The sequence below is a fragment of the Rhineura floridana genome, chromosome 11 (assembly GCF_030035675.1).
Source record: "Rhineura floridana isolate rRhiFlo1 chromosome 11, rRhiFlo1.hap2, whole genome shotgun sequence".
Taxonomy (NCBI): Eukaryota; Metazoa; Chordata; class Lepidosauria; order Squamata; family Rhineuridae; genus Rhineura; species Rhineura floridana.
In genome coordinates, this window is record NC_084490.1 from 65,878,464 (window position 1) to 65,891,042 (window position 12,579).

The 12,579-nt window shown below is 38.7% G+C and overlaps 1 protein-coding gene and 1 long non-coding RNA gene across 19 annotated transcripts in view; one reads left to right on the top strand and one right to left on the bottom strand.

The window, feature by feature from the left end:
* FHOD3 (formin homology 2 domain containing 3) overlaps positions 1 to 12,579 on the top strand; it is a 573,780-nt gene that overhangs the window by 47,337 nt on the left and 513,864 nt on the right. For all 18 annotated transcript variants that reach the window (XM_061588106.1, XM_061588108.1, XM_061588113.1 and 15 more), the window contains exon 2: positions 12,131 to 12,237. In XM_061588106.1, the coding sequence (XP_061444090.1) occupies positions 12,131 to 12,237 (107 nt within the window). The remainder of the gene's footprint in view (positions 1 to 12,130; positions 12,238 to 12,579) is intronic.
* The window catches only part of LOC133365822 (uncharacterized), a 34,525-nt gene that overhangs the window by 10,922 nt on the left and 11,024 nt on the right, over positions 1 to 12,579 (bottom strand). Inside the window, exon 2 of the long non-coding RNA XR_009758323.1 lies at positions 8,506 to 8,582. This is a non-coding gene — a long non-coding RNA (uncharacterized LOC133365822). The remainder of the gene's footprint in view (positions 1 to 8,505; positions 8,583 to 12,579) is intronic.

Consider the following 12,579-nt stretch of genomic DNA (forward strand, 5'->3'; position numbering starts at 1 on the left):
ATATGAATGAATAAAATGTTCTCAGCCCCTTTTATAACATCTTGTCTCACATTCACATGACTCAGGTACTGGGGATCATGCCAGACACATAAATGTTGCCAGGATTATAACACTCATGCTAAGAAACCATTCTTCAGGCTTGGGTCCATCGACTGAGTATTTATATATAAGATGGCAAACATTAATTGTGCTTCATTTCGTGTATGTGACTTTAGGTCTTGCGGGCCAGGGTTCTAAAACCTATGTTTGTGTGTTTGCTGTCTGTTGACATGGAAATTATAGTGATACTACATGTGCATCTCATGGAGCATTAAATGAGTTGAGGAGAGGGAGCTAAGCCTATTAGCATACAAATGGCTGTTCTACCCACAGAAGTAAAAAAAAAACGAATTCATAGGCACATGCTTTAGCTCAATAGAATGTAGTCAAGTCTTTTGCCAAGAAAAGGCATTCTTTAAATGGATTTTAAATTGTAAAACTACAGTGAGGAGAATATATATACGCGCACACACACACATTTATATAAATAAAAATGGAAGCAGTAATCTTTGCTAAAATCCAAGGACTAAATATAAGGCAGATGTGTTTTGGTGTTTGGAAACATTAAAAAGTTCTCCCTTTACTGTACTCCTCTCCTCCAACACTATACATTTCAGTGTCATATGGGATTAAAAAAGGATTGATTAAGCAAATCAACAACCAAAACTGTAACCTGCTAAAGCTAATTGGGAATGTATGAACAGATTTATGTAATTTACATTGCTTCATTCAAATTATGTTTTGGCAGCCCGATTGAGATTTCAGAGGTTCCTCAATTAGAAGATCAGTAATGATGGGCAAAGTTCCCAGAAAGATAGTCATTGATCCCAGTAGTGCTGGTGAGACCCAACTGACATGATCAATGCCCCCATATAGACTGACAGTGCCCCCTATATGCCCTGGAATCCTCTGCAGCACACACAGTTCCATGGAAAATGGTCAGGAGTTCTTCAGCAGCCAAATCAATGAGGATAAGGTTCCCTGAAAGTGGGCAGTTGAAAGCAATTAGATGAAGACTGTATAAAACAAGTCTGCTGTTTAAAATCTATGAGGAATCTGGTAATTATATGGCTACTGACTGAGACATCAGGGATTAACTGAACTTCATATTTGGAACTTGAATTTACCTGTACTTTATAAATAGGATGACCCCCTTGACACATTTTTTCTCACTGGTTGCTTTTATCATTTCTTGAACAATATAATATTAATGTCTTAAAAATGCACGATGAGCTGGTTGCCAGGAAAATATTGCTGTCATGTAAAATACAGTGAAGTGTTTTTTCCCCCTACTGAGCACAGGAGAAAAAGGCAGAAGAAGGAGACCGGAAAAGCTGGTCTGGTGTTGTGTTTTTTTTTTTTTTTAAATGTTGGCAAATAAAACCTTTTTTCTTGCCAAGCCATTCTGTACCATTTCCACATGGGATTTAAAGCAGGGCGAGAAGAGACTGCTTTAGAGACAGGCTCTGGACCTTCAAAAGAATTCTTAGGACAAACAAAATGGGTTCCCTGAAGTTTCTGTTGGCATGGCAACAAGTGTGTTCCCTTCTGTTGATTTATTTGCCAGTTTGGCTTTTTGAGTGGGGGGTGGGGAGTGAATAGGTGGGTGGAGGGGAGATGCTTGAAGGCCTCAGGGTACTTAAATACATGTGGCTACCATGTGTTTGAGGCAAATGACCCCCTCCTCCTTTCCTTTCTCAAGTGGCTGGCTGCTTTGGGTCAATCTAAAGCTAAGGACAGCAAAACAAAGTTCAGGCTAACAAGCTAGTTTTATTCAAAGTCAATGTGGAATGTCTGTTGTCATTACCAAAAGGGGCATACAAGATTTAATTCTCTTTAGGTAACTGGTTAGAAGCCAGCTTCTGCTTTTGTCTGCCCCCCCCCCTTTAAAAAGAGCTGCAGAATTGAAGGAAACTCCAACATTTTCTGTTGTTTAGCAGTAAGGGCTACTTTTTCTGAGGGGGAAATGGGTCGTAGATTTTCTTTCTTTTTATAACTGACCAGCTGAGAAATTTCCATTATTTCTGTAGCGATTATAGCCAGGTTACAAGTCCTTGCCAGAAGCTTGCTAGTTTTACAGTTAAAACAAATGTAAAACAATGAATAAGCCCTCCAAAATCTACTGTTAAAGGTGAGAGAACAGAATGATGAATGGGAAATTCCCTCACCATTTCCCTTATTATTGCTTCTGCCCTTCCTATTGCATGTGATTTAACACAAAGGTGTGGTAGCTGTGGCCCTTCGGAAGTTGTCTTAACTCCCATCAGCCCCACTCAGCTACTCCAACAATGGTTCAAGGGTGAAAGTTTCTGCACCCCTGATTTAAAGGCAAATCTTGTGTTTTCTGAGACTTGTGATTTTGGATTTCAGTCCAGCATGCCATTGCATAGGCTTAACATGCACAGAAATCCATGGGGCTTAAATACAGTAAACTATATGCTGGATGGAGTAGCTGCATACCTGTTACTCAGAAGCATTTTCATCAAACATACAATATTAGCCTGATTTGTTTTTCCACTTGGAGATGGGCTTGTGTGCCCCCATTTCTTGGATTCCAGTAGCTGAATAGAGTTGTACCCGTCCGCCCCTCCACCTTTACTTAGGCCCTGGGTATTGCATCACAGTTACCTCGTAATATATGGTTGTTTTAGTAGGGACATTAAGAACCATAAAAAACAAAGATTCCCATGATTTGTGGCAGCATTCTGAACCTAACGGAGGTCTTATAATAATTTCTCCCCCTTGCTACTGCCAGATAGGATGGGGTGGCTGCCGGGAAGGCTGGTGGTAGGTGAGCTCATTACAATGAGGCTCAGACTTGAATGGGAGGTAAGGGAGGTGGGTGAGGGGGTGAGTAATCTGGTCTCCATGGAAAAATGTAATCCTAGCTTTTGACTTCCTTTCATTGACTTCTTTGGGTTTTTTTTATTTCTTAAGTCCTATGTGACTTTTTCCTGGATAGTCAAGTCTTCCATTGACAATTATATCTGAAAGTATTTTACATACTCTTACTATGTTTTTTCGAATAATTGCAGGATATATTAGAGGCAGTAGCTTACTAATGGTTCCAGACTGGATGGCAATGATGTCAGGATCTTTGTAAATGGATCTACAGAAGGAACTTCAGAACTAGTGGTGATTTAAGCCTCTGTTCCAATTCTAACCTACAGTATTAACAGAGGACAACAGGACAAGGTTGTCATGTTGTGCTTTACAGTATGTAACTTACAGTGCAGTCCTATATGTCTACTCAGAAGTTGAATTGTAGGACTTACTCCCAGATATATGTAATAGGATTGTAGTCACAATCACTTTCCCACCCACCAATGGCAGTTTGTTATTATAAGCAGAACCACTTAGAGCATGGGTTCTCAACAAGGGGGGAATTCCCCCCCGGAGGGGAATTTTAGGGTTCCAGGGGGGAATTGGGACCACTATTCAGCAAAGTGTGATGTCCTGTAGATTATGTACAATCTGTAAAATTGTAGTTTGTTTTTAATTTAATCTGCGACATTCAATAAAGTTTATTGAATGTCACAGATTAAAATCGATTCTTGAACATGCACCATTATTTTCATTTGCAAAATTAAATTATTATTTAAAGACCAGAAAGTGCTCCAAGAAATTCTGTTATAATATAAACTAAGAAATTTTTCTCTCACGAGAAACACCACCGTCACTCACGAAACGTCAACACGCTATGAGAGACTATCTTGGGAAGGAGGGAATTATGTTCTGAACAGTGGTGAAAGGGGGGAATGGAGCAAAAAAGGTTGAGAACCACTGGCTTAGAGGTCTTTACATTCAAGCGTATATAAATTTTATTAAATAGATGACAATATCCAGTGCAAACCTTCTAAGGCTGCATTTTTAAAATAAAGAACATTTTTTTTCTTTTCAAAAAGAAAGTGCATTTATCTGTCTTCCCTTCCCTTCTGAGCCATGGGTGACTGGTAGTTTACCAGATCTCCATTTTTTGCCTGGAGACTCCAGTTTTGGGGGTCCTCTCTGGGTCTCTGGATGAATCACCCCAATCTCCGGACTCTTAGCTTTCATTTTTTTAAAAATTAAGTTTCTAGGTGGTCTGGTTCAAGAGATATATACGAAAATGACAACCCTCCCGCAACTTCTGTTATTACTGGCTATTCTAATCCCAGCCCAATTTAGTTAATAACCAAAGTCAGGGTTGTGATTGACAAGGGATTTGTTGACCTTCAGGCAATAGCTAAAACCCATTGCATGTTCTGAGAACAGTTTTGTTTTCCTGCTTATCTGCACATCAGGAATTCAGTACATTTATAGCTTTTAGCAGCTCAAAGAGTACTTTCTCTGTGCAGGAGATCTGAATACATTGGGACTTGCTTCTGAGTAAACATGCATAGCATTTCACTAGAACAGAAGATCACAGCATGCACAGTAAACAGTTTCAGTTATGATTATAAAAGTGTACATGCAGGTTTTTTATAATTACGGTAAAAAAAATCACATATTAGACGTTTTATTGGTCAAATAATTTTTGAACAGAAATGTAAAAAGTGTACATGCTGCAGCTTATGATGTCATTACAAAGTGTTATTCTTTTCTAATTATAAGGAGTCAAACAAGTTTAAATTTTCCTAAGCTGTTGAAGAGGGCAGTTTGTCTTACAGCCTTCTTTGAAAACCTTGCCAATATGAAGCTTTAATCCTATACTCACTTTTCTGAGAGTAAAGCTGCAATGCTCATCCCACATACCTGGGAGTAAACCCCATTGAATGCAGTAGGACTTACTTTTGAGTAGACATGGTTAGGATTGTGCTGTAAATCAACGGGCCTTTTAAGTGAACATAGCAAAGGATTGTGTTGTACATCTCTCCTCCTCCAGACTTGTTTTTGAGTAAACGTGCATGGGATGTCACTATAAATATAACGCTGTGTAAATAGTAAAATATCTTTGACATTCATGCTGATTTAAATATTTCTTCATATCTTGATATGTGTCTAATTTCACACTAGGGTTGTACATTATTATTTCCTCTGCATTTTAAGTGCCCTTCTTGCTTGGGGTGATCATGGTCCCCCTCTATTGTTTTTACCTTGAGGGGCACATTAGGCTGAGAGATGGTGCGTAGCCCATGGTCACCTAATAAATTTTGTAGCTGATTTCCATTTAAAAATTAGTTAAAATGATTTATACATAGGCAACGTTTATGAAGTAATGCAGATCCACATTTAAAACACACCCAACTCGCATTTAAACTGCATGACTCCCCCCAAAGAATCCTGAGAAGTGTAGTTTCCCCCTCACAGTTACAGTTTTCACCACCCTTAACATACTACAGTTCCCAGGATTCTGTGATGGGATTCACGTGCTTCAAATATGTGTTGAATGTACTTTAAATGCATGGTGTGGATCTATTGTCATGCATTTATTAGTGAACTGAAAAGAGGAAAACCATCATGCTGCCCTGGGCTCCTGCTGGAAGCATGGGCGGGGTATAAATAAAATAATAATAAATAAATAAATCATGTACAAATAATAGTGAGCAAATAATTCACTTATAACTCTCTACCAGTTAGGGTTGCCAGGTCAGAAGCATCCCAAACCCTGAGATTTCAGGGGTGGACCCTTGTGATGTCATGGTATTTCAGAATGGTATTTAATGATCTGGCAAATTTCTAGTAAGAAAAGGGGGAGGGGAGAGAAGCAGAAAAATAAGACAACCCATATTGGGGGAAAAGATTTTTCTAGTTTTGTTTACTATATTCACACTCTGGGTGGCAGGCAGTATCAGTTGCTCTCTCACTTTGCTTTTAAATTTAACTCAGGCTGCTACTGCTATCTTGCCTGCTGCAGTGGGAAAAATGGCTAGCTGCTGCTCACTTTCAACAGCAAGCATAAGCTGATTGTGCTGGGGGCAACCTGGAAGTTGTATGTGTTGAGTTTCAGCCTGTTACACAAAAGAATAGCAGGCCTGCCAGGAAAAAGGAAATGAAAAGATAACAAGGTGCCAAAAGGCAGAAATTCAACAGGTGCAGTCTTTCCTCTGTCCTGCAAGTTCAGTGATGCTTGAGAAAACTCCCCCCAGTTTGAGAAGGAACCACTGATAAACACTCTGGGACTACAGTTTTGTGGCCATCCACCTGATAGTTGTTCCATCCAACCCACATTTAGCTAGTTTGCTAATCAGAATATCATGAGGCACTTTGTGAAAAACTTTGCTGAAGTCGATATATATTATGTCCACAGCATTCCCACAGTATCAAGGAGTTGACCCAATCAAAAAATGAGATAAGATTAGTCTGTCAGGATTTGTTCTTGATAAATCCACGTTGGCTTCTAGTAATCACTACATTGTTTTCAAGGTGCTTACAGATGGACTGCTTTATAATCTGCTCCAGAGTTTTCCCAGGGATTGTTGTCAGATTGACTAGTCTGTAATTCCCAGGTTCCTCTTTTAACCCTTTTTGAAAACAGGGACAACATTTGCCCTCCTGCAGTCATCTGAACATCTTGATTGAATAGTTGGAGCTGGTTCATCACCTGAATGACTTCACCAGTTCATTCTGGTTTAGTACTAAAACAACCAAATTATCATTTTTTGATGAAAATTAATCTGAAAACAATTAAGAATAATTGCTTAGTGTGTTTACCTGCCTTCTAATGAAACCTACATCTCTGAATATGTATTAAGGTTATATTAAACAATAATGTACATAATATTTCATGATGATTAAACAGAATCTTCCTTACTATTGATTTAAACTGTGATTTAAATCATTAAAATTGAATCTTTCAGAGAAGTGATTCACATCATGATTTAAATAAATTTAAATCAGATCAACCCTGATGTAGCCCCTCAAACCCTGGATGGCATACCTTTTGCCACCTCCTAGAAGTTCATGGATGTTTATGACTTGACAATCAAGGGGTGACTTGCATGTGTAAATGGACTATTTTTGATATAAGAGGACAAAAAGAAATTTCACATCATGTCAAACACAATGATTTTCAGGTATGAGAGTTCATACATTCAGCTGCTAATCATAAACCCCAAATGATGTAAAGGGTACAGAACCACATACACCCCTAATGCCCATGCACATGCCATCCCCACCCATTCTATCCTGATCTTTCTGCATTGAGCAGGAACATCTGAAGGGGGTTGTAAGTGAGTTTGGTTGAATGTGCTTACAATCTTCCCTGCAATCAGGATTGTTGTACAGTCAGGGTTCCTGATTGTGGGAAGGCTTGTAAGCCCATTTAGCTGGGTGGGTATGGGAATATTGGAAGTGGAACTTGAATGTGTGGTCCCATGGCTCATTCTGTTGCCTCCTGTGACTACATATGAAATTCAGACTTGCTTAAGATTCCTTTACTTTGGGAGCGGTCAGCAACAGATGGCTTGGGAGCTCCTCAAAGTGTTTGGACTTTGACAGCTCAGGAGCTGGCTGGATTGTGTGCCATTTGGGCTCAGTTTGTCCAGGCTCCATGGGTTCACAATGAGCCCAGCTCAGATGAACCTTTGTTCCATCTCTAGTTGTTGTGAGTCTCTGTCCAATTTGCTTGAACATATGCATTTGTGTAGTAGGACTTGGGGTGTATTCTAGGTGGGTGACAGAAGCACATACACATGTATAGCTGTTAGTAGGTCTCTGATATATAGCCGGTGCATATATCTCAAATGGTTCAGGTTGTTCACAGAATTGATCCTACGCTGTAGTAGGAAATTCAAAATTCAGGCATCTCCAACAGATGGTTGTCCAGCCTCTACTTAAAGACCTTCAATGAGAGAAAACCCATCGCCACTCTAGGTAATCTGTAACCATCAAGATTATTTTAGTGTTCAACTGAAATCTATCCTCCTCTAATTGAAGCCCATTAGATCAAGGCCTGCCCTCTGGGGCAGCAGAAAATAAATCTTTGCCCTCTTTATGTGACAGCCCATCAGGTATTTAGATGACGTAAAAGTTATGTAAGTCCTAATGGAATTTCTTAAGAGCCTCCTGCCTGTGGGTCCCGATTATAAAATTTCAAGGAGCTGAGAAACAACTTCAAAGGGAGACTCCAGTATGAAATTGCAGAATTACAACTGTGAGGTTCTGGAATGAGATACTCAGAGATCTACTATAACTGGCCAAACAATTGTTAGAACACCATAGCTAATGCTACTTTTGCTGTTTGTCTTAGAGGCGGGGAATGTAGTACTTTAAGGGTTTGGTTACATTCATGTTAGTCACTGCCAGACTTTGTGATAACAATGGTGGAAGCACAATAGGGCTTTTACTGTAAATCTCTGCTATAGTAAACTTTGGGAAATTGCCATTGTGCTGAAGCGTACACATCCACATCATCAACAGAGGATAAAAATGATATGCCTTTTCTGCAGTATGAAGCAATTTTGTTTTTGATGCTAATAAGGACACCCAACCCAGTATGCAACAATTTGGAAAAATACTCAGTGTTCCAAGTGTCTTGGGACTTACCAATTGAAATTGTTTATGATGCCTTAAGTCCCTCTGTCTGATTAATATAACTGTGATTATCTTCCTGTATATTAGATCTGTAACAAGAGAAAATGCTATATTAAAAGTTTTCTTTCTTTCTTTCTTTCTTTCTTTCTTTCTTTCTTTCTTTTTCTGTATGTATGTATGTATGTATGTCATTGTAGTTATTGGATGATTTCTTTGATTCAGAGTTTCATTTGTTTTCTGGTGTTTCTGTTTGATACATGTACATAATTGTGGTTCTCATTACAATTATTATCATCATCGTTAGTTTAAAAACGTACAATTGTATCACCTCTGGGTTGAATCACAATAATGGTTTCCTATACCACCAGAGAGGTTTATTAACTTGGCAATGTTTGCCAGGAGTTTGCATTATCATCAATTACTGTTGTTGTGAATTGTCACTGAGCTCACTTTCCATGCATTTAAGCTTTAATGTAACTCTTGCAGACTGCCAGTTATGCAAACAGTTCTGGTGCCTTCCAGATGTTTTGGACTACATGAGCCTCAGCCAGCATGGCCAGTGGTCACAGATGAATGCTTACACTATAATAAATTTGTTAGTCTTTGAGGTGCCTCAAGACTCTTTTTGTGTAATATGTGTTTGCTATATGCACATGTTAAATTTTAGGTATATACCTAATTATTCAATGTGTGAAGTGCCCACATTTGGGATAGATAAGACCGATAAGCTCCTCAAGCCTCAATTTAAGGTTCCATTAGAGATCAGATATACCATTTCAGAGCTTCTGGTTCTGTTATTTGAAAAGATCCATATTACAAAGAGTATTTAAATTACCAAAAAAAGTTTCTCTATGTTCTCATCACTCTGTCAGATCCGGTCCTTTTAAACTGGAATGCTTACTTAATAATGTGAGAAATAATTTCATTCAACTTTAAACTAATTCAATTCAATTCACATGAAGTCTGGAGAATTTGTTTTGTTTACTATGGCACACAGGATCCTTTGAAGAGTAGTTCCTTTGAAGAGTAGAGCCATTTTAGAAAGCAAAGTTCTTTTCCCCTAATTACTCAACTGAATTTGTGGACAGACCCAGTGAGGTATTATAAAGCTATTTGCCTGATTATTAGATGTGGAATATCTCATAATTTTGTTTAGAAACCATTCATTGGTTCTTGGTCTGACAGCATTTCTAGTAAGAAGAGCATCCTTTTAGGGGTAGGGAAGCTTAAAAATAGCTGGCATTTGGTCTTGGTTCAAAAAACCACACAAACCTGAATTATATGGTTCAAAACCAGCAAAGAGACTTGTGGCACCTTGAAACCTTAACAAATTTATGATGGCATAGAATTTTTAAGACTGCAGTCCACTTCATCAGATGTGTGAAGGACAATCCTAAATTGGCAATTTATAAGAATATATATATACATGATAGAAGGGGGATGTAGGGAAGTGAGTCAGACGGAAATGCGAATAGAATTGACATGTTATTTCTCCCTGACATCACTTCCCTGCATTCTCCCGCCCCAACTATGCTTGCCAATGTAGGATTGTCCTTCACACATCCGATGAAGTGGATTATGGTTCACAAAAGCCTATGCCATAAATATGTTAGACTTTAAGGTGCCACAAGACTTAGTGTATTGCAACAAAAACAACAAAACCTGGATATTTATATGTGGTTCAAGCTGCATCAAGCAACTCTACCCCCAAGTGCTGGTCTGAAATAAGGGGAAGCAACTGAAATAAGTGGGTGGTAATGATCCCTGTACCCCCAAGAATTGAAAGCGGTATCAGAGAGGGATCACTGTTCATGCTGTGTCCACACATCTCATTTTTGTCTCTGGTTAATATGTATTGTTTCAAAAACCCACAAAACTGATTTAGTCAGAAGCTGTGCTGATGCTAAAGAAAAATGTGCATAAACTACAAATCTTATGCTCCCTCAAAAATTTAATTCCTGTAATTATGGAGAGATGGGTACAGAATTCATGTACTTACTGTGTACTGAGTATTTAATGGATCATTTGGTTTTCTGATTCCGTGTGTGACTTTCATGCAATTGTCTATAAGAAGAGGATTGACAATTTTCTATGATGTCATCAGAATCAGTGACAGTAATTTATTGGAAAAGTTGTAATTGTGTGTATGTATGCACAAATATATGTATACATGTTAGCACACACTCTCTCACACACACATTCTTACATGCAGTGTTGTCATTCTTTTGCTGAGAATATGGGAATAGAATTTTAATTTCTGATAAAGGTAAAGGTGTCCCCGCACTTATAGTGTGAGTTGTTTCCGACTCTTAGGGTGACGTCTTGCAACGTTTACTAGACAGACCGTATCTATGGGGTGGGATTGCCAGTTCCGTCTCTGGCCTTTCTTTACCCCCCAGCATATGCCGGGTACTCATTTTACCGACCACGGATGGATGGAAAGCTGAGTGGACCTCGACCCCTTTTACCGGAGATTCGACTTCCTCCTTCCGTTGGAATCGAATTCCGGCCGTGAGCAGAGCTTCGGCCACTAGGCCTCTCCTCAACTCACTTAGTATATTTACACAATCCTTTATGCTAGGCTAGAAATCTTGGAACTCTGACTTGCTTAGGCATTCACACATTCATGAGGTTCCTTTTGTAGAGGAAGACTTACCTTAACTACTTATTTGAAAATATCAAACAAGCACAATATACTACTGTATGTAAAGTGAATTGAGATAGAGAGGGCTGGTGCACATACTGTCTAAAGTTTAACTGTGATAAATAGTAACCATGGTTTTGTTGTTATAATCCTAATTAAGATCTCAGATTTACTTTGAAACTGTGATTTAACTTGTTGAACTAAGCTCTGTCCCAGAAAGCATGTATAGGGAGATGCCAATGGAATCTGCTTGTCACTGTGCATGTAGAGAGATTGCTTTAATCATGTTTTGCTTGGTGCAGATGTAACACTTAATTATAGTTAACATGTACCATAGCTTGTGATCCTACTTCAGGCTATGATTTCATATACTGGTTTGGAGCCCAATCCTTATGTCTGAATACTTAATCACGAATTAATGATTAACTGTTGTTAAGGAAAACAAACTACGATTAAGTGTTATGTCTGCAGAGGAACGGAATCAACAGCCTGTGGGAAGATTATGGGTTCATGACTTGCCTATCTCTCATCCATTAATGAGCGGGGGTTGTTCTTTCTGCTGAATAAAATTTCCAGTTCCACAGAGAAATATGTGAGTGATCAAAAGTGAACAAGAAGGCGCAAGATACTGAAATACATCAAAATTCCTTGTTTTTGTGAAAAGAAGGGTTTATTTCAGGAAACCACCCTAAGATGATAACCTCTGAATTATACCAAGCACTCATGTACTTGGAACAATAATGTCTGATCCTACTGTTTAAAGTTTAAAGTCATCTTGTTATCCTTTGCTTTGAAGAGTCGGTGGCATTTAGCCCAACATCTGTAGGGGAAGTTCAAGTATTGGTATTAAGCTAATTAATGCTTGACATGGAGCAAAAATTGTAGCAAGCTGATTCTTCCTTGTTTTTCACTGTTTCATTAAGGTGATCTGGAGGTTGGAGGTCTTGAATTGAAATAGGGAACCATGACATTTTGGGTTTCTTTCTCTTTCAGCTTGATGACTGTACATTACAACTGTCTCACAATGGTTCCTACTTGGATTTAGAGTCTACTTTAGCAGAGCAGAAGGATGAGTTGGAAGGTTTCCAGGAGGATTCTGGGTAAGTTGTTTATTTATATATGTCCATGGACAAGGTGACGTTTACTGGAGAAACTGGAAACTGTGGAGATTTAGCAGTATACAGTGCTTTGAAAGTAGGAAAGCTAAACATTATTTATATTTTAAAAAGCCAGTTGGATTAGCTTGATTTTCAATTCTGTATCACACAGAAGTCTTCCCACTGGAAAAAGGTCCAGCAATTTTTAAAATTCTCTGACTTAGACGTTAGATTATGATTAATGCAGCCAAACAACAACAGCAAAACCCACCACAAAACATACACCCCTCTGTAGGCCATAGTAGATACTGGTCCACTTCCAAAGTGACAGAGGTTGGCAGAGTA